At 33.6% G+C, this 24,067-nt stretch overlaps 1 protein-coding gene across 1 annotated transcript in view; it reads right to left on the bottom strand.

The window, feature by feature from the left end:
- Positions 1-6,142: 6,142 nt before the first annotated feature.
- Positions 6,143-24,067, bottom strand: part of LOC142355357 (uncharacterized) — a 50,749-nt gene continuing 32,824 nt past the window's right edge. The window contains exons 5-6 of the mRNA XM_075407561.1: positions 7,511-7,567; positions 6,143-6,507 (exon numbers count right to left, since the gene is read on the bottom strand). Of these exons, the coding sequence (XP_075263676.1) occupies positions 6,312-6,507; positions 7,511-7,567 (253 nt within the window). The 3' untranslated portion in view covers positions 6,143-6,311. The remainder of the gene's footprint in view (positions 6,508-7,510; positions 7,568-24,067) is intronic.

The raw sequence follows: 24,067 nt of genomic DNA, 5'->3' as shown, positions 1-24,067 counted from the left end.
GTTTCAGACATATTTTGTTTTTTGTTTAGGTTTGCAAAACATACGCAAGTATATTATTAAATTTGCAAAATGGGGTTAAATATAGATTGAAGTGCTGGAAATAAGCAATGAGAATTTAATCGCAATAACTATGGAGGAATCCTATCAGATAATAATGTAAACAAAAGATTTTTCTAAGTGCCGAATGGACAAATTTTGACCTTAATTACGTAGTCGAGGACGCTGATAAAGTCAACTTTATTTTTTTTAAAGTCGAGCCAAAGTTTTTTTCATAAAGTTTTTTTCATAAAGTCAACTTTAAAGTCGAGCCAAAGTTTTTTTCATAAACAAAATTGTGTCTTTCCAAAGAATTCCTTATGGCTCGGGTTTGTTCCTTCCAACTACCCACGCTTTTAGTCCTCATGCGCCACCACACCTACATAGATTTTGTGCTCAACATACAGTTTGGAGACATAGCCGCAGATTGCCGGAAAATAGCCACGATAGACGCTTGTGACCTTCAATTATTTGAAACAACTAAAAAAATAAGAAAGACAGATCGACCACCAGGCCTTTAATAGACCACAAAATTTTTTGGGATCGGACTGTTAATTTTATGACACAAACGATCAATAAGGCAGAGCCCTAAAAGAGCTTTTTCAAAATTGATTTTGGAAATCAAAAACTCAGACTAATACTCAAGAAGTAGGGCATACACTATTGATATTTAACTAGTGAAGCTTCGTAGAAATAAAATTCCATAAGTGAGTTCAGAAGTCTTTTTTAGTGAGGTAAGTCACGCAACTGACTTAAAAGCAGAATTGACGTCACGCACACAAATCTTAACTGCAAAGCAGTAGCAGTCACTGAAGTCATTGAAAAAATCGATTCCAAGAAGTCAGGTCGTTAAAATCAGCAATGTAGACGACGAGTTAAAAAACATAGCAGGACAAGTCCTGACGTACAATTCAAAGAATTTTCATTGACTAAACAGAAAACTAGACCTAGAACAGACTATGAATGGATTCGTAAAACCATTTGGAAAAAAATCCGATCCAAAAAAAAAACGAAAAAACAGTAAAAATCAAAGTCAAATTGCGGCATGTGAACAAAAAACCACTAGCGAGAAAGCGAATTTTTGTTCAAACACCGTTTTCTCACTACTTTAAATTTGGAGCGAAAAAAATTCACGCCGCAAAACCGGTCGCTTTTTCGCTCCACTTCCTGTTTCGGCGTGATCAAAATCACTACTCCAATTTGACTTCAAAAATCATGAAAATGTGTGAACAGATCTTAAAAAAAAGACAGCGCCCCAATACAATTCAAATTGTTTGAATTGTAAAAACACGAAGTCCCCAATAATAAACGCTATCTTTTCGCGGCTATTATACTACAATAACAACAAACATTAATTACATCGAAAACTTTATATCCGTTTTCTTTAAAAAATCTTATAAACAAGGTTAAATACAACTGAAGCTAAACAAAACACCTCGTACTTCACTCGACAAGATTTGTGACAACTCCATAATAAGGCTCGGTAACAATTAGACAAAAAACAAGCAAAAAATTTTCAAAGTTAAAAAATTGCCTCACGTTCCTCAAACAATTAATTTCAAGTTAATGAAAAGAATTAGTTAGCAGTTGAAAACATCCAACTCCGTGGTGATCACAAACGCAACTATAGGAAGACATCAGAATCTGTCGTTATTAAATTTTGCGTGCGGTTACCAAAAGAACAACAAATAGAGACAACAAACAAAAATTCAATTAAAACTTGCTAGAAGACGCTGTCGAAGCCGTGAAGCCAAATTTTGCCCCTCAAAAAATGTTTAATGGATAAATTTTGACCTTAATTACGTAAGCGAGGACGCTGATAAAGTCAACTATAGTTTTTAATAAGTCGAGCCAAAGTTTTTTTCATAAACTAAGTTGTGTCTTTCCATAGAATTCCTTATGGCTTGGGTTCGTTCCTTCCAACTACCCATACTTTTAATCTGCATGCGCCACCACACCTATATATAGTTTGTGCTCAACATACAATTGGGAAACAGTACATAATTAATAACTAAAAAATTTGTAGTTTGGTGTCCAGGTTTTCAAACTCTACAGCCATCTAAGGAGGACCTTGTTTATTGTCAATCCAAAGCTAAAGAAAACATACTATCGAGCCGAAGTTAAAATCGAACTTTTTAGTCCAAGCTTGAGGTCTACCACAACGTCTAAGGTTGATTCAAGATGCAAACAAATTTCATGCGAAATGTTTGTGGAGCACAACGTTTTAACACCTAGTAATGACCCAGGACGTTCTTTTCTTAACTCGAGCTCCAGATTAGAGGTTGGATATGTGTCCAAACCAACATTCTGATAACATGTTCTGGGATACTTGTTTCCTTGCAAGATGTTATTTTTTAAATTTGTCCTATGATATCTTACAAAACAGTCATGCCGTTCAAACTGTGGTGTCTTCAGGCGCTGTTTTCAAATTGAACCAGAGAGGGATTTCACAGAAACGTTATCGATTTCAAATCATTAAGTTGTTCAATGGAACCTCAGAAAAACCCCCTAAGATCCTAGATGAAATCTTAGTAAAAAGAAAAAATTATGCTGCAAACGTAACATTTGTTCGGCTGCTGCATATACACTGTTCGACATAGTCGAATGGTCAAGTTTTTGTATAATATACGAAAGAGTCATATCTGGGGGAAATTTTTTTTGAAAATCTGATCGCCTGTGTAATACTTAACATAAATGTTAAATAAATTAATTATTAAAATAAAATTTTCCAAGAGTACATTTACTTGCATTGCCACTGCTATTACAGCTGAGCTTGCGTGTAAGGAAAATCGGAAAAAACCTCAAGGACAGGAAAATAAGAGCGAGACAAAAATTTGCTTAAAAAGAAAAAATTATGTCTTGGCAATTATTGCGTTAGTTTTTTTAGGTTCCTCGCAAGCCTGTCAACCTATTTAGCCACAGCCATTTGGTTCTAACCTCGTTTATAGTGAGCAATCAACGAAATCAGTAAAGCAAGAAAATTAACAGTAATATTAGAGTTCTCCTGAGCAATTTGGGCAAATTAACTTATGTGATAACGTGAATTTCTGGAGCAGTAAATTAGATGTGACTGTATTCTGTTTGGTCCAATAACATGAGCAGTAATTTAACTGTTACTGATTTTTTTCTGTCGTTTACCTGGTGAATACATAGACGAAAAATCCTTATTTTTACGTTGAGACTGATAGCTTAAGCATATATTTTAATTCAATTTGTTTCGATTTATGATTGCATTGGTATTAATTTAAGAAAATTTAGGATAAATTTTCGTAATTAAGAGGCTTACTTAATCCCATGTTCGGTCGTGATAGGTTCAAATCAACGGAGGCATGCCCCAAATGATTATTTTACTAAATTAATATTCCTAAAATTATAAAAAAGAATAAAATTAGTGTGAAGTGATAGAAGGGTTGAATGACAGTGGATTTAAATGATAGAGGGGTGGATAAATCGGGGTGATATGATATTGGGTTAAATAAATAGGGGTGAAAACGCAATGCAGGACACTATTTATGATTCAAAGGATCAGCTTTTGTGTGACCTCTAGTAATCCCATTAGTTCAAACTGATATTGCAAAGGAGCTGAATCACTGACTTTGTTCAAGTTAACAAAAAATGAAGTGTGAGGTAGTTTCTCAGATCCAATTTGAAGGAAGTTTGACCAAAACCTGAAAGTCTGCAGGTTGATAGCCCAGAGAAGAGTGTATCTAAAGAAGTGGAGGTGGAAATCACAATTAACACCCATTTCTGATTAGTTTTTACTCATAGCTATTCTCCTGACAAAATTTGGCACAGAAAAGGACTTTTATGCCAAGTCAACTTGTTTATGGGGAAAACTATTGGTCCCTTTAATCCCCATGATACTATGGGAAAATAAATCCTATTTTCGAACTGAAGGTTATATCCATCCAGAAATGCTAGAATACTTTGTTGACGTCTTACTTTGCAAAAGACTTTGTTCGTCTTATTTTTGCGCAAAGAAATAATTACCCTGAAATCAGTGCTGAAAAATTTACTAATACTTGTATAAGAAATTCCCTGAATTGCGCTGAAGTTTCAGAAATATTAGCGCAAGTTCTTACACAATAATGCGCTGAAATATTCTGAAATGCGTTGAACTTTTGTAAGTCATGCGCTGAAATCCGTTTATTTTTCAAAAAATTGCAGCTGCTTGTCAAACTCTTCTCACGTTGCCTGAGTCTCGAACCCTCTTCTACTGTTTGATTGTTATCACCTAATCCACTGTGCCACTGCCTCTATATATATTTTATATTTTATATTACTGCCTCTATATTACTGTCTCGAACCCTCTTCTACGGTTTGATTGTTATCACCTAATCCACTGTGCCACTGCCTCTATATATTTTGATATTATATGAAGGAACATGCGCTGAAATCCGTTTATTTTTCAAAAAATTATATATATTTTTGCCTCTATATATTTTGATATTATATGAAGGAACCGTTTTGTTTAAAATGCGGGAAGAAATGCGTTGAAATTATGCAAGAAATGGGTGGAAAACTCAGCGCATTTCCTAAATAAGTTCAGCGCGTTTTGATGTTTTCCAGCACATTTCATACAAAAACGATGATTATTATTAATATATCGAAATAAGCGAAAGATTTATGGGACAAAAAACCTGCATTATAAGATGCTGAAATCCACTGAAACTGTGTAAGAAATGCGCTGAAAGCCGCTGAATTTTTGAGTGATGCACTAAAGCTTTAAAAGAAAAGCGCTGAAAAGGGTTTTAAAATTTATGTAGGAAATATGCTCTAAATAAGCTGAGTTTATGTAGGAAACAAGTTGAAGTTGCGCTGAAATTTAAAATATTATATATAATAATAATTTTGGTTCCTGCGTAATAGCAGCGGAAGAGCATTAGGCCTACAGTTCCCTGTTCGCAGCTACCCTTTTTCTTATTATTCCCCACATTTCAGACTGTTCTTTTTATGAGCAGCTTTGCTCTTTTTTTGGTGACTTTGGCCACTTTTTTTGCTTCTGAGATTTTCACGTGGTACCCATTATTGCAGCCAACATTGGTCAGGCTATGCTCAACCTGAAGCTATGGTTAAATAAGAGTTCATCTTCACACAGACAGCTTCACGGAGGCAGGGGATTGAAATCTCAATCATTGGCGTGTGAATCACACACCTTACCTCTCGGCTATCACGACATTCTACATATTCTAATTATTTCAGCGTATTCAGCGGATTTCTTACATAAAAATGAGCTGAAGCGGCGCTGACATCTAGACCCGGGTACTAGTGATCCAAAACCGAAAGCGTTTGACGAAGACATTATGATTCTTAATATATGTCGGACGTTAGCTGTTTTCTCAACTGTGAAATCTGAGAAAAAATTGCTATTTGGGCAGGTGAGAGGACTCAATTGGAAATTGTAATGAAGGAAAAGAAGGAAAAGTTTGGATATTTCATTATTAGCAACCATTTAAAAGCCAAATATTGTTAATATTGGTAATCAGTCAAAAATCATATAAGAATCATAACAGCACAGTGAATGGATTTTATGGGGTTTATTCACTGCACCCTGTACTGACAAGAGCCTAGGTCGAGGGTCATCGTCATTCAACGCAAAAAATAAGCAAGAAAAGCGGTGAATGCGGAAAACTTTGTAAAATAAGCGATGAATGCGTTGAAATTTTATAAATCAGGTGGTGAATGCGGTGCAAAAAAATTTATCGGCTGGTAGCGGTGAAATTACATAAATACACCGCATTCACCGCATTTCACTGCAAAATTATGTACGAAATTGCGTTGAAAAAAAAACAGCTTTTCACCGCTTATCTTACAATTTTTTTCCCGATTTGTCCTCGACCCGGGAGACTGATATTCTATAGGGTTTGTATTCCATATAGGATAAAAGTTTGGGCAATAAAAGACCTGTGCAGCAATACCACCCAGGTTTTGCCATATTGAAGTATGAACATAATTTTAAAATCTTGGATCTCGTTCACACTCTCTCAAATTTTGACCACTGTCAGTTTTTTTGTGTACATAGGAGTTGACTTGCCGCCCCCGAGTTGACCGACTACCCTATAAGGGAAGAAGACTTTTAATTGGCGCGGATTTAATTTGGGGGGGGGTTAGGGTGGGCTATAATGACTGCAGTCTTTTCATTGGTCCAGCTAAGGTCTTTTCATATGTCTGAGCTTCAGTCACTCAATTTCAGTTAATTTCAAAATGTCTTGATAAGTTCAGCTCTGATTAGCTCTACCATTTGCAACATTCTCTCTATAAAAGAAAGAAGTTAATTAGTCGTCTAAAACAGTCACTGAAACAACACTATGGTTGCTCATTCGATCGTCGTCAATGTTTGATCCTCCCGAAGACTGGGGTAGGTCATAAGTATCAGGATAAATTCCAGAGTTTAGGTAATCAAGAGAGTGGCGCCTCAAATCGTATGCAATTGTAGAGGTTTTCAGACGGTCTGCAGGTGCCATTGATGCTCTGAAATGTCAGAAAGTTTAAAAATGTTTTGTCTACCCTGTCAATTATAGTTGTTGTCGCAAGCTTTTGTTTCACTGACAAGCGAGAGCTTTTGCATTGATAACGGTTCCACCAGCTATTTCTTTATGAAAGTGAAAAATTATCAAACATAAATGACTAACGGCGAGCGAATTGCTCTCAAACAACCGGCGAAGGGTTGGTTTCGGCAGTAGACAGCTGGGGCTTAGGGATGCTAGCTTGGGGGAGGGAGGGACTGGAGTGTGTGTGTGTGTGTGTGTGTGTGAGTGTGTGTGTGTGTGTGTGAGAGAGAGAGGGGGGGGGAGCGTTGGGGGTTCAAATCGACAGGTGGAAGAGGGTGGACAATGGGAGTGTTGGGGAGGGGGGTGATGGGGGTGGTGGACCATGGGGGTCAAATTTTAAAGATAATGAAACTGCCCGTCACACCAAGAAATTGTTTCCTCAAAACAGTTTTGATGAATTGCATTCTTAGATTATTTTAAGGCTCATGGCTTTAAGATATTTTATTGCCCTCCAATCGCTACCTGTTTATCCCGTTTCAGAGGACGAAAAGTCAAATGGGTTGGACGAAAAATGTTTCACGCCAAAAATGGCATAAAAAAGACCACAGGACTAATATAATTGCTACCAACTTCATTTGAGAGTAGTTAGTTATAAATGCGGCCATTGTCTACCAGGTTGGGGGAAGTTGTTGGAGGTTAGGAAACACTCCCCAAAGACTGCACTAAAAATATCGGATATTTGTCCGAGCTCCTGCATTCTAAGCATAGCTTTTTCTTGTGTATTTTCAACATAATTTCACATGTATTTTGATCGTAAAATACACAAATAATTACTATCAAGGGATTCCGATAGAAAGACTTTTAATCAGGGATTATGCGAATGAAGAACTTCAATGGTTGTCGTTGGCGAGACATGACGTTTTGACGAGAATTTTTTCTCATGTTGTCATTTTTGCAGAGAATGTAATAGTAAATTTGTTGACCTTTTCCATCTAGCCTTCAATCGGAGGTGTTCTCTTGCTTGTTGCTCCATAATAGACCTAAAACAGAGAAAGATAGGCTAACTTCAAAATAGACTAAATTCGTAAAACATAAAAGTATTAGCTTTTTTGTATCTTTTAATAAAAAAAAAAGTTTTGAGACAAAAATTTCAATGTCCGCTAAAGGGATATCTCGGTTTGCGGTCCCCCAGGTTTTCATCAGGGATTCAACTAATTGAACAAGTGATCTCATCAGAATACCTACACATCGAAAAACTAAATCACAAACAAAGGGTTATTTTTTGTTTAACTTCACTGCTTTGTGTATGTTTACTACTCCGTGCGTTCATTTCTATTAGAAAAAGAGGCTAGAGAGAGAGAGAGAGAGAGAGAGAGAGAGAGAGAGAGAGAAAGGGAGAAAGAGAGAGTCAACTATTTGACAAACTGTAGATCTTCGAATACTGTTCTAACTGATTTATCAATCTTTTCGCAAAGATTTTTTTGGTGAAAAGCGTTTGCGTTATATTGTCCCCCAAAATGAGGTCCTTGACCCTAGACAGGTATTGGCCCGACCGACTTGAGTCGCAGACAGTGCGGGCTTCAGATCGACCATATCCAAAAAAGCTACTGACCAGATCAAACAGACTTGGGCCACGATCGGCCAGACTGGACAGACCTTTGGCCAGACAATGGTTCAGACCATTGGTCAGACAAAATCAAACCACAAGCCGGACCCATTGAAATGCGTAAAAGCAACCAATAAAAATAGAAGTCTCTTAGAAGTAGATGTTGGTTACCATTGATTGGCTATAATTTTGAAAAACAGTCAAAACAGCACTCATTTTTATAATTTATGGGGGACAATTCTTTTGGGTGGATCGCCAGGACTGAGGTGTGAACGTTGTAGGGCTCAGTTTCTACAACTTCTCAGCTTATATTGCTAGAAAAATTGATGTTCGTGTAGGGTCTCATAGAACACCTGTCAACAATTTTATTGGTGAGATAAAAAATTTAGTGTCTTGTAACTGATACGCGACCAATGAAGTCAAATTTGATAACTGTTCCGTTTAATTTGTTTTATTAGGAATGTATATCCAACTGGATTATGGTTATTTTTGCCATCACTAATGCTATCATATATATATATATATATATATATATATATATATATATATATATATATAAACCTTCACCGCTTAAAAGTTTGTTTTTCACCGCATTCATTGCATTGAACGCAAATCTTACACTTTTACTCAAATTCACAGTAACACTTTATCTATCTATCTATCTATCTATCTATCTATATCTATCTATCTATCTATCTATCTATCTATCTATCTATCTATCTATCTATTCTATCTATCTATCTAATCTATCTATCTATCTATCTATCTATCTATCTATCTATCTATCTATCTATCTATCTATCTATCTATCTATCTATCTATCTATCTATCTATCTATCTATCTATCTATCTATCTATCTATCTATCTATCTATCTATCTATCTATCTATCTATCTATCTATCTATCTATCTATCTATCTATCTATCTATCTATCTATCTATCTATCTATCTATCTATCTATCTATCTATCTATCTATCTATCTATCTATCTATCTATCTATCTATCTATCTATCTATCTATCTATCTATCTATCTATCTATCTATCTATCTATCTATCTATCTATCTATCTATCTTATCTATCTATCTATCTATCTATCTATCTATCTATCTATCTATCTATCTATCTATCTATCTATCTATCTATCTATCTATCTATCTATCTATCTATCTATCTATCTATCTATCTATCTATCTATCTATCTATCTCTCTCTCTCTCTATATATATATATATTATATATATATATATATATATATATATATATATATATATATATATATATATATATATATATATATATATTATATATATATATATATATATATATATATATATATATGCTCGATGCGCGATTAAGGCAGTTAATGTTTCCCAGACAATTTTTTCCAGACATCTGTTCCAAATTTTTTGAAGGCAAGTGTAAACATTGAAAGTTGGTTTTTTGTTGAAATCTGTATGCCTGTTTGCGCCCGAGTCTGTTGATTTGGCCTTTCTTTAGACTAGAAGATATTTAAATGGACACATTTTGCCAAATACAGATTGCTGTTTGCAAGAAACAGGTAGTTTGTCATGGCAGAACAGGTATTTTTTAAAAAAAATTGGCCTCAGTTTTTATCAATTCTAAACAAAAACATCTTCAGCCCTAGTGTAATTTGTCTAAAAAATTGCTGAAAATAGTAAGAATTAACTAATTTTCATAATTCATAACTCTGTTAAGGTCGTTGTCTAAATAAAATACTGCCGCTATTAGAAGTTAATTTAACTCAGCTGAGCAAATGCCTGAACAGCGGTCAAAACAAGCAACTTAGAAAATTTTTTGGTCAAGTTCTCACAGCATGAGAAATTTAAAAAACTGTTTACAACCTTTTAATCAAAACTTTTTTGCTATCTTGCTGACAAAATTGACAGAGGTTTTTTTTAAAAGAATTACATTTTTTTAAATAAAAATTTAAGAAGTGAATTTGTACTGACGCAATGTTCAAAATTAAAATTTGTACTAATTTTGCAACAGATGCAAAATGAGGTTCTAATACCTGACACGTTTTCTAGTCAGTAACAATTTAGACGTGCTCGTCAGCAAAAAATGTAACTGTGGGAATGGAAACAACAGTGAACTGTCTGAAATTTCTTGAGAATTTTTTCTTATTTGTATGGTAAGTTTTGCAGTTTGAAAATAGATTTAAAAGACAACCAACACAATGATATCAGCCAAATACTTTTTATTTTGTGCCACTAATTTTTATTTTTAGCCGCAATTTTTTTGCCGATTAAGAAGTTTATACCCTCAGACAATAGTTGAGTAACTTTGTTTTTTAAAAAAATCAAACTTTGAGAAATATACTGAACTTAAAATTGTTCCCAAAAGTAAACTATACAAACTATACAATTATTGTTCGCTTCGTTCGATTTTGTTCATTTTGGTATCAAACGTTCTGTTTAGTGCACAAAAAATAATTATATTTGTCAGACAAAGATTTTTTTGTTTTCTTTTTTGTCCGTTTTCATTGTGTCTGTTTTTATCGTTCGAAGAAATTGGATTGTTTCAGATCTTTTTCTGAAAGATGTGGTTTCATTAATTGCAGGTGTCTGAAGGCTTAAACTAATACTTTTTTGCTGTATTTTATGGTACTTCTTTTAAAGTATCACGAAGAACATGTTTTTGATTTCGATAAATTCTTTTTGTTTGCGAGCTGATTCTTTTATCTGATTCTTTTAGCTGCTGTTTCTCAATTTTTGAAAAACCGTTTGCAGTTTTTCATAACTGCATTATGATGTGGTTTTTGAATTACAATGGCACATAACTTAAATTAGGTTTAAGGACTGTGATAACAATGCAGGATGGTATTCAGGACTGTGATAACAATTAACATCGGAGAAGGGTTGATTTTTTGACGTTGGAACAATTTAGGTACATAAATGAATAAAAACTGCTTTATAAAGTGAAAAATTACATATCTGTTTAAATGTTTGAACCTGTTTGCAGCTAGATTTTAGCGACAGAGGAAAAATTCTGTCGTTCAAATCATTGAATAGCAGTTTGAGTTTGGGGCTTTTCTGTTAGTTAATAATGCTTAGCTTGTTGTATTTAAAAGATGTGGTTATTTGATAATGATTTTGACAACTCATACCCCGATCTCTTACTAAGAAGTGTCACTAAAATTGTAAGTTCTGCCATCTTAATCTCCCTTTTGTTAGCTTGTTAGCCGTCAACAGCAAAAACGTTTTGCGCGCACCAGTAGTAAATATAGGGAGCACTAGGAAAGAGGGGGGGGGGGGTTATCATGCGATATAATACATGGGATAATAGGGAGTGGGTTATCCTTCGATATAATACATGGGATAATAGGGAGTGGGTTATCATTTGATATAATACATGGGATAATAGGTAGTGGGTTATCCTTCGATATAATACATGGGATAATAGGGAGTGGGTTATCATGCGATATAATACATGGGATAATAGGGAGTGGGTTATCCTTCGATATAATACATGGGATAATAGGGAGTGGGTTATCCTTCGATATAATACATGGGATAATAGGGAGTGGGTTTGCATTTGATATAATACATGGGATAATAGGGAGTGGTTTATCCTTCGATATAATATATGGGATAATAGGGAGTGCGTTATCCTTCGATATAATACATGGGACAATAGGGAGTGGGTAATCCTTCGATATAGTACATGGGATACTAGGGAGTGGGTTATCCTTAGCGGTGATACATGTAAAACAATTCACTTGCTTGCTTCCGATTTTATTCTTTCTTAATACATGGGATAATAGGGCAAAACCGTTACATGTACAACCGCTACTTGCTACAGTCTGGCCACTGGAGTTAAAAAAACGCTTAATGCATGGTATAATAGGGTTTAATTTTTCCATTGGGAAAATAGGTTATAGAATTAACCTGTTAAAAGGGTGAGAATTTTATCTTTTAAAAGGGTCAAAAATTGAATGGTGATAGTAGGGTCTAAAAATTCATGCGGATAACTGGGTAGAGTTTTGATATGGATATAGTAGGGTATAGATTTCAAAGTATGCCAGCTGGTATTGGGGTGAAATTTGAATCAGAATAGTAGTTTAAAGTGTTGCATGGGATAAGAGGGTATAATTTTGCCTTGGGGATAATAGGCTATATAAATGAATATCAGCAAACGGATTATAGAGTGAAGATTTGAATCAGTATAGTAGGGTATTGCGTTGCGTGGAGATAATACGGTTTAGATTTCATAATCTGCAAGTGGGTATTAGGGTGAAGATTGGAAACAGGATAGTAGGGTCGAGTATTGCATGGGGAGCATAGGGTATAGTTTTGCCAAGAGTATAATAGGGCAAAAGTTTGAATATCTCAATGCGGTAACAGTGTGAAGATTTGAATCGGGAAAATAGGATATAGTCTTGCTTGGGGGTAATAGGGTATAGTTTTGCAATGGAGATAGTAGTGTATAGTTTTGTATGGGGACAAAAAGATATGCATTACAATATCTGCATGCGAGAAGAGAGATCAGAAATTGAATTAAGATATTTTTGGTATTGTGTTTCATGGGAAAGTATGTTAGGTTTTTGCCTGGGGGATAATAGGCTATATATTTTTATATCTGCAAACGAATTATATAGTGAAGATTTGAATCAGTATAGTAGGGTAGTGTTGCATGGAGATAATAGGGTATGGATTTCATAATCCACAAATGGGTATTAGGGCGAAAATTGGAAACAGGATAGTCTGCAAACGGTTTATAGGGTGAAGATTTGAATCAAGATTGTGGGGTTCAGTAGCGTAATGTAACAACGTAATGTTTTTTCCTTGGGATAATAGGTTATAGATTTTAAATTCTGCAATCGAGTATTGAGTTGGAGATTTATGAAAGGGGATAATAGGGTATAAATCCCTTGATAATAATGAGGAATAGCTTTTGCACGAGGATGTTAGATAATAGCGGCTACATATACACCGCTAAAGCTACAGTTTGTCTATTGGAAATATAAATCATTTTCAGCGTCTGGATGATTCTGTGTATTTTTGCCCTGGGGATAGTGGGGTATGAATCTGAACATCTGCAAAAAGAATAATAAGTTGAAGTTTGATTCGGGATATTTGAAAAACTCTATACGGGTAAAAGGGTAAGTATTTGAAAAGATATAGTAGACGTAGTATGGCACTAAGAAAAGAGGGCATAGCATTTTCACGGTTATGGTGGGGTACAGGATTAAACGTCTGCAGAGCAATAGGGTGAAAAATTGGTGTGTCATATTTGTGTGAAATGTTGCATGGAGTTAAAAGGGTATAGTGTAGATGGGGTTTTAGAGTTTAGTTTTGCAATAGGGATGCTAGTATACAGAATTAATTTTTTGCATGCGAGTCATGGGTTTGAAGTTTGAAAGGGATTATTATGCTACAGTATGGCATGGGATAAAAAGGAATATATTACTACATACAACTTACTGCAGGCTACTTAATAGATTCTATTTAAAAGATACTAAATACTACATACTACCTACTACATACTACTCACTAAAAACTACTGGCTACAAACTACTTACTACAAGCTACTTGCCCCCTACTGCTTGCTGGTTACTACTCACTACATACCACTTACTACATACTATTACTACTTAATACATAATACATGCTACTTACTACATTCTACTTACTTTTACTAACTATTACATACTACTTACTATCTAATACTTACAATTTATTTTTCCTTACATCCTACTTACCGCTTAGTAATTACTAATTTAATTTATACTATCTACTACTTAACTACTTACTATTTATAACACACTACTTACTGCATAAAACCTGATAAAAACTATTTACTAAAACTACTTACTACTTACAGCATGATACCTACCACTGACTAATTAATTCCTACCAAATACAAGTTACTACGTAATACTTACTACTGAACACATACTACTTACTACGTACTTCTTTTTTCATAGTACATACTACTTTCTACATACTACAAACTATTTACCACAAAACTGTTTACCACCTCCTAGTTATTACTTACTACAAATTATTTACTATTTATAACAGAATATCTACTAAAAATTTTTTACTCTATACTACTTAATACATACTAGTCACAACATACTAATTATACACTACATACCATATAATACATACTACTTACCACAAACTAAATACCATTTACTAAATACTACGTGCTAAGTACTGCTTACTACATACAACCACATACTACTTTCTACAAACTACACACTACTTACCACAAAAAGATTACTAGTTACTACTACCTGGTAGTTGCTTCTTACAACACTACAAAAACTTACTAATTATTACAAACTACCTACTAAATACTACTTAATGTATACTAGGTAATGCATAATAGCCGCAAAATACTATTTTCTAAATGCTACATACCATATACTACAAGCTATCTACCACAAATTACATACTACTTACTACATACCACTTACTACTTACTGGTTATTACTTAATAAATACTGCCTATTACATTGTACTTACTATATACTACCTACTACCTAACTAGTTACTAATTACAACATACTGTATTTACTGCATACTACTTATTACATACTAATTACTTCATACTAAAAACTGCTAAATATGAATTACTTACTACTAAATGTATACTACTTACTTCGAAATACATACTAATTACTACATTCTCTTTACTACACACTGCATACTAATTACCATATACTAATTACAACCTACTTAATAGATCTTGCAACATAATACTTACTACACTACATACAACTTACTTCATACTACTTAGTAAGTACTAAGTAAGCAAAAGTTAGTAGGTGGTATGCAGTATGTAGTAAGTAATGAAAAGTATGTAGTAAGAATTAGGTAGAAATTGATACATAAAATGAAGTAAGTAGTATGTAGTGAATAGTCTGCATCAAGAAGTAAGTATTTTGAAGTAGGTACTAGTGCTTACGAGGTATACATAGTGCTTTCTACAAACTACTAATTACGTACTGCTTACCCTTACTACATAAGAATAACTAAAAAGTACTTACTACTCACTAATTACTGCGTACTAAAAACTACCTACTATATACTAGTTACTTCTTGATGCAAACTGTTCACTATATATTACTTACTTCATTTTATATTTTACTTTCTACTTACTGCTTACTAAATACTTTTCATTACTTACTACATACTACCTACCACCTACTACTCACCACTTCCTACCTACTACAAAATACTTACTACTTTTCACATACTACTTACTACATACTAACTTTTGCTTACTACTTAATAGACTGATACGAATACCTAATACAACCATCAACATAATGCTAACTACTTTCTACAGTGTTACAAAATACTACTTACTTCATAATACTTACCACCTAGAACGTACTACTTTAAACTTACTAATTGCAACTTACTACTTACTGTGTTCTACCGACTGCTTTATTCCTATGACTATTTTGTTCCTACTACTACTTAGTGCTTAGTTCTTACCACTTGTTTTTTATTACCTACATTTACCTACTTAATAGTCACTACTTACAATTAATTCTTAGTATTTACTACACACTCTTTACTATTTAGTACTTACTACTTTTTACTCACTTTTTACTAGTATTACTTAATTACTTTATACCTACATTTTTACAATTACTACTACTACTAAGTTTTCGAAAATTTTGTTCGTGTATTTGATTTCAATATCGTTTTATCTTTATTCTTTTTTCATATTTAGCACATCGGAGTCATCTGCACTTCTTGTACTTTTTTCAAACAAGATTTACTAAACAACAACTGGGAGTCATGCGAAATAGTTCTTTCATTGGCGAAATCAAACATAAAGAGCCTCTACAGGTTTCCTTTTCCGCTCAGAACTTATCCATTAGGGTAATCACTGGTCAGCAATATGGCATTTTATATTTACTAATTTGAAAATTCTCTTAGAATAATCAGAAGATTAGTTTGAAAATTAAACAATGGTGTTCTTGTAGAGTTCAATCAGTCCTCAAGAATCATTTGTTTACCTTTTTAAGCTCTTTTGTAAAAGATGTGGTCAAAAGCATTATTATTATTAAAAACTGTTTGTGAGGTGAAAACTAACTGCAAAAAGTAATATAATTTCACCACTTCGGATAAAATAAATATAGTAGAAATATTTAATCAACATTCAGTTGTACTCGTTTAAATATGAGAAATTAAACCTGTATCGATAGTGGAAACTAACACAAATCTGGTCACCTTTGATCTCTTGCATAAGTGTATCAACAACGAAAATGGAATCTAAAGATTGTTTAAGTGATAAAAATTAAAATTGGTGAAAGTTTCCTCGATTTTGGTGTCAAAGTGTACCTATGAGAATAACCGACGTTATGAGAATAACTGAAGTTATGAGAAAAACTAAAGTTAAAAAACGGTTAGATGGCAAAGCTAACACAAAATTGCTTGCAAAGGCCCATTTATAGTCAAATAACACTACTCGTTTCTTTTGCTGACAGATTCTTCGAAACTAAAAAACAAGATTTTTCTGGTTTTCGACTTCCTCGAGAACTTTATTTTAACTTCATAGCATCAATTCACACAAGGAATTCCTTTAAAAACTATAAATTAACCTGATTTTTTTTGCGGGGGTAGAAAAACTCTCAACTTGCAATTGTGTTCTTTCTACTCAACGGACTGTCTTCCCTGTAAAAAAAACACTGATCCTTGCTGGACAAAATAACAATTAATGAGCTCAAAGTTTCAGTAGATTACTGTCCTTAAGAATGCTTTTTTTGTTCTTTTTTGACATAAACTCAATTGAAGAATTATTCACTTGTCTCTATCGTGTTCGAACTTGTTGTTTTCGAGTACGAATTTTGTCAAAACTTAATACGTCTGAATTTTATGGCTTGTTGTTTAGTAAATGAAAGGGAAGTCTATTAACAGTCTGAACAAGACGAGTTCAAGTTTGAGTTTGAGTTTGTGTTCTAAAAATAGACCATATGTAATGTTTCCATCAGAATGTAGAAAGCGTCCTACCTAGACGTTTTACATGTAGTTAAAAAATATTATCTTCAAAGTGAGTCTGCATATGCAATACCAATAGATAAATTATTCACATTAGACGCCCAGACTTCTGGTACTGCGCAAAAGTTTTCACTGGATTTATAGCCCTCAGGCATTTGTCGAGTATACAAACAGTATTCTCAACAGTGTGTTAATTTTCCGTATAAACTTGTAAAACCTTGTGCTTCAAAATGGAGTAAAGGTAAGTCCATTACATATTGGGGCAACAATCCTAACATATAGGGAATAATTGCCAAAAACTTTTCATCCGCCCGCATGATCGAACATGTTTGGGGAAAAAGAGCCAAAAAGTGTCATCGGGTGCACTGGTTTGTTACTACTAGTGACCTCTGGTCACACCGTTCATTGCCCCGATAACCTTGGAAATAATCGGCCAGGACTGAAGAGATTTATGTTCAGACATTTCATTGCTAGAAATGTTTGTAAATTCAAAGTACTCATGATGTAATCTTTAGTTAGGTCCGTCCCACGCTGGAGTAAATTCTGGTTAGATTGAATCCAAATCTTTTTAAATCCGAATTTTTTTGACAGAAAATATACAGCGTTGGTTTTCCGTATGAAAGATGATTTTTGATTTATCAAACTTTTAATTTGCAATAATCGTTTAACGTATGCAAACTTGGTCTATTACGTTCCGTGGTGCGGGCAATTTAACTTATGATGGTCAAACAAACTATGATCAAATTTCCGTGTGTGTCTCAAGAAAACTTTTGTAAACTTGAAAAATCTGATCCGGGTGTAAAAAAACGAAATGGCCACATTAGATAGGGGACAGAAAAAACATGCCATCTAATATCCCGAGTCGGATTCGGATGTTAATCTTGCAAGATTCTTGCAAAAGGATGTTAATCTTGCAAGATCTTTCAAGAATCTTGCAAGATTAACATCCGAATCCGACTCGGGATATTAGATGGCATGTTTTTTCTGTCCCCTATCTGATGTGGCCATTTCGGTTTTTTAAGCCTGGATCAGATTTTTCAAGTTTACAAAAGTTTTATTGAGACACACACGGAAGATTGATCATAGTTGTTTGGCACAAAGGTTTTATTGAGACACACACGGAAGATTGTCTGACCATTATACATTAAATTGCCCGCACTATTGAACGTAATAGACCAAGTTTGCATATGTTAAACGATTATGGCAAATTAAAAGTTTGATAAATCAAAAATCATCTTTCAAACGGAAAACCAATGCTGTATATTTTCTGTCAAAAAAGTCGGATTTACAAAGATTTGAATTCAATCTAATCAGAATTTACTCCAGCGTGGGACGGACCTAACTAAAGATTACATCATGAGTACTTTGAATTAACAAACATTTCTAGCAATGAAATGTGTGAACATAAATCTCTTCAGTCTTGGCTGATAATTTCAAAGGTTATCGGGGCATGGAATGGTGTGAACAGAGGTCACTAGTAGTAACAAACCAGTGCACCCGATGACACTTTTTGGCTCTTTTTCCCCAAACATGTTCGATCATGCGGGCGGATGAAAAGTTTTTGGCAATTATTCCCTATATGTTAGGATTGTAGCCCACATATGTCATGGACTTACCTTTACTCCATTTTGAAGCACAAGGTTTTATAAGTTTATACGGAAAATTAACACACTGTTGAGAATACTGTTTGTATACTCGACAAATGCCTGAAGGCTATAAATCCAGTAAAAACTTTTGCGCAGTACCAGAAGTCTGGGCGTCTAATGTGAAGAATCTATCTATTGGTATTGCATAGGTAGACTCACGTTGAAGATAGTATTTTTTAACTACATGTAAAACGTCTAGGTAGGACGCTTTCTACATTCTGATGGAAACATTACCTAAGGGCTATTTTTAGAACACAAACTCAAACTCAAACTTGAACTCGTCTTGTTCAGACTGTTAATAGACTTCCCTTTCATTTACTAAACAACAAGCCATATGATTCAGATGTAATACGTTTTGACAAAATTCGTACTCGAAAACAACAAGTTCGAACACGATAGACACAAGTGAATAATTCTTCAATTGAGTTTATGTCAAAAAAGAACAAAAAAAAGCATTCTTAAGGACAGTAATCTACTGAAACTTTGAGCTCATTAATTGTTATTTTGTCCAGCAAAGATCAGTGTTTTTTTACAGGGAAGACAGTCCGTCGAGTAGAAAGAACACAATTGCAAGTTGAGAGTTTTTCTACCCCCGCAAATAAAATCAGTTTAATTTATAGTTTCTAAAGGAATTCGTTGTGTGAATTGATAATATGAAGTTAAAATATAGTTCTCGAGGAAGTCGAAAACCATAAAAATCTTGTTTTTTTAGTTTCGAAGAATCTGTCAGCAAAAGAAACGAGTAGTGTTATTTGACTATAAATGGGCCTTTGCAAGCAATTTTGTGTTAGCTTTTGCCATCTAACCGTTTTTTAACTTTAGTTTTTCTCATAACTTCAGTTATTCTCATAACGTCGGTTATTCTCATAGGTACACTTTGAAAACAAAAATTGAGGAAACTTTCACCAATTTTAATTTTTATCACTTAAACAATCTTCAGATTCCATTTCCTTTGTTGAAACACTTATGCAAGAGATCCAAGGTGACCACACTTGTATTAGTTTCCACTATCGATGCAAGTTGAATTTCTCATATTTAAACGAGTGCAACTGAACGTTGATAAAATATTTCTACTATATTTATTTTAACCAAAGTGGTGAAATCATATTACTTTTTGCAGTTATTTTTCACCTCCCAAACAGTTTTTAATAATAATAATGCTTTTGACCGCATCTTTTACAAAAAGAGCATAAAGTGGTAAACAAATGATTCTTGAGGACTGATTGAACTCTACAAGAACACCATTGTTTAATTTTCAAACTAATCTTCTGATTATTAAAAGAGAACTTTCAAATTAGTAAATATAAAATGCGGTATTGCAGACCAGTGATGACCCTAATGGATAAGTTCTGAGTGGAAAAGGAAACCTGTAGAGGTTCTTTATGTTTGATTTCGCAAATGAAAGAACTATTTCGCATGACTCCCAGTTGTTGTTTAGTAAACCTTATTTGAAAAAAGTACAAGAAGTGCAGATGACTCCGAAGTGCTAAAAATGAAAAAAGAGTAAAGATAAAACGATATTGAAATCAAATACACGAACAAAATTTTTGAAAACTTATTAGTAGTAATAATTATAAAAATGTAGGTATAAAGTAATTAAGTAATACTAGTAAAAAGTGAGTATAAAGTAGTAAGTACTAAATAGTAAAGAGTGTGTAGCAAATACTAAGAATTAATTGTAAGTAGTGACTATTAAGTAGGTAAATGTAGGTAATAAAAACAAGTGGTAAGAACTAAGCACTAAGTAGTAGTAGGAACAAAATAGTCATAGGAATAAAGTAGTCGGTAGAACACAGTAAGTAGTAAGTTGCAATTAGTAAGTTTAAAGTAGTACGTTCTAGGTGGTAAGTATTATGAAGTAAGTAGTATTTTGTAACACTGTAGAAAGTAGTTAGCATCATGCTGATGGTTGTATTAGGTATTCGTATTAGTCTATTAAGTAGTAAGCAAAAGTTAGTATGTAGTAAGTAGTATGTGAAAAGTAGTAAGTATTTTGTAGTAGGTAGGAAGTGGTGAGAAGTAGGTGGTAGGTAGTAACTAGGTGGTAGGTTTGCATCAAGAAGTAACTAGTATATAGTAGGTAGTTTTTAGTACGCAGTAATTAGTGAGTAGTAAGTACTTTTTAGTTATTCTTATGTAGTAAGGTTAAGCAGTACGTAATTAGTAGTTTGTAGAAAACACTATGTATACCTAGTAAGCACTAGTACCTACTTCATAATACTTACTTCTTGATGCAGACTATTCACTACATACTACTTACTTCATTTTATGTATCAATTTCTACTTACTTCTTACTACATACTTTTCATTACTTACTACATACTGCATACCACCTACTAACTTTTGCTTACTTAGTACTTACTAAGTAGTATGAAGTAAGTTGTATGTAGTGTAGTAAGTATTATGTTGCAAGATCTATTAAGTGGGTTGTAATTAGTATATGGTAATTAGTATGCAGTGTGTAGTAAAGAGCATATAGTAATTAGTATGTATTTCGAAGTAAGTAGTATACATTTAGTAGTAAGTAGTTCATATTAAGCAGTTTTTAGTATGAAGTAATTAGTATGTAATAAGTAGTATGCAGTAAATATAGTATGTTGTAATTAGTAACTAGTTAGGTAGTAGGTAGTATATAGTAAGTACAATGTAATAGGCAGTATTTAGTAAGTAATAACTAATAAGTAGTAAGTGGTATGTAGCAAGTAGTATGTAATTTGTGGTACGTAGCATGTAGTATATGGTATGTAGCATTTAGAAAATAGTATTTTGCGGCTATTATGTATTGACTAGTATACATTAAGTAGTATTTAGTAGGTGAACTGTAATATTTGTAAGTTTTTGTAGTGTAGTAAGAATCAACTAGTAGGTAGTAGTAACTAGCAATCTTTTTATGGTAAGTAGTGTGTAGTTTGTAGAAAGTAGTATGCGGTTAGTATGTACCATGAAGAACGAAGTACTTAGGGAGCAGTATGTATTTAGTAACAAGTAATTAGTAAGTTGTCAGTGGTATGCAGTAAGCAGTATTTAGTATGTAGTAAGTAGTATATAATTAGAAGTAAGTAGTACAAATTCAGTATTATTTAGAAAGAAGTAACTAGTTTGTTTTAAATAGTGTACAGTAGTTGTAGTATGTTGTAATTAGTTAGTAGTTAAGTAGTATGTTGTATGTAGTAAGCAGTACTTAGTACGTATTAATTAGTAAGTGGTATTTAGTTTGTGGTAAGTAGTATGTATTATATGGTATGTAGTATATAATTAGTATGTTGTGACTAGTATGTTTTAAGTAGTATAGAGTAAGAAGTATTTAGTAGATATTCTGTTATAAACAGTAAATAATTTGTAGTAAGTAATAACTAGGAGGTGGTAAACAGTTTTGTGGTAAGTAGTTTGTAGTATGTAGAAAGTAGTATGTACTATGAAGAAAGAAGTACATAGTAAGTAGTATGTGTTCAGTAGTAAGTATTACGTAGTAACTTGTGTTTGGTAGGAATTAATTAGTCAGTGGTAGGTACCATGCTGTAAGTAATAAGTAGTTTTAGTAAATAGTTTTTGTCAGGTTTTATGCAGTAAGTAGTGTGTTATAAATAGTAAATAGTAAGTAGTTAAGTAGTAGGTAGTATGAAGTAAATTAGTAATTACTAAGCGGTAAGTAGGATGTAAGGAAAAAGAAATTGTAAGTATTAGATAGTAAGTAGTATGTAATATTTAGTAAAAGTAAGTAGAATGTAGTAAGTAGCATGTATTATGTAGTAAGTAGTAATAGTATTAAGTAAGTGGTATGTAGTGAGCAGTAACCAGTAAGCAGTAGGGGGCAAGAAGCTTGTAGTAAGTAGTTTGTAGCCAATAGTTTTTAGTGAGTAGTATGTAGTAAGTAGTATGTAGTATTTAGTATCTTTTAAGTAGAATCTATTAAGTAGCATGCAGTAAGTTGTATGTAGTAATATATTCATTTTTATCCCATGCCATACTGTAGCATAATAATCCCTTTCAAACTTCAAACCCATGACTCGCATGCAAAAAATTAATTCTGTATACTAGCATCCCTATTGCAAAACTAAACTCTAAAACCCCATCTACACTATACCCTTTTAACTCCATGCAACATTTCACACAAATATGACACACCAATTTTTCACCCTATTGCTCTGCAGACGTTTAATCCTGTACCCCACCATAACCGTGAAAATGCTATGCCCTCTTTTCTTAGTGCCATACTACGTCTACTATATCTTTTCAAATACTTACCCTTTTACCCGTATAGAGTTTTTCAAATATCCCGAATCAAACTTCAACTTATTATTCTTTTTGCAGATGTTCAGATTCATACCCCACTATCCCCAGGGCAAAAATACACAGAATCATCCAGACGCTGAAAATGATTTATATTTCCAATAGACAAACTGTAGCTTTAGCGGTGTATATGTAGCCGCTATTATCTAACATCCTCGTGCAAAAGCTATTCCTCATTATTATCAAGGGATTTATACCCTATTATCCCCTTTCATAAATCTCCAACTCAATACTCGATTGTAGAATTTAAAATCTATAACCTATTATCCCAAGGGAAAAACAATACGTTGTTATTTTCCATGCATTACTGAACCCCACAATCTTGATTCAAATCTTCACCCTATAAACCGTTTGCAGATACTCGAATCTACACCCTAGTATCTCTATAGCAAAACTATAACCAACTACGTCCATGCGAATCTTCACCCTACTACACCCATGCAATTCTATCCCTACTATCTTGATTCAAAGCATCACCCTATTAACCGTTTGCAGATACTCAAATCTACATCCTCATATCTCTACGGCAAAACTATATCCTATTACCACCATGCGAATCTACGATCTATTCCACCCATGCAATTCTGTATCCTATTATCCTGATTCAAAGTTTCACGCTATTACCCGATTGCAGATACTCAATCTATATCCTATTATCCCCACGGCAAAAATATAACACACTTTCCCATGAAACACAATACAAAACTATCTTAATTCAAATTCTGATATTTTTCCCGCATGCAGATATTGTAATGCATACCTTTTTATCCCCATACAAAACTATACACTACTATCTCCATTGAAAAACTATACCCTATTAACCCCAAGCAAGACTATATCCAATTTTCCCGATTCGAATCTTCACACTGTTACCGCATTGAGATATTCAAACTTTTGCCCTATTATACTCATTGCCCACCTATACCTATGATCCCATGCAATACTCGACCGTACTATCCTGTTTCCAATTTTCGCCCTAATACCCATTTGTGGATTATGAAATCCATACCC

The sequence above is a fragment of the Convolutriloba macropyga genome, chromosome 2, assembly GCF_964194025.1.
Source record: "Convolutriloba macropyga chromosome 2, txConMacr16.3, whole genome shotgun sequence".
Lineage (NCBI taxonomy): Eukaryota > Metazoa > Xenacoelomorpha > Acoela > Convolutidae > Convolutriloba > Convolutriloba macropyga.
This window is presented reverse-complemented; position numbering and strand designations above follow the sequence as displayed.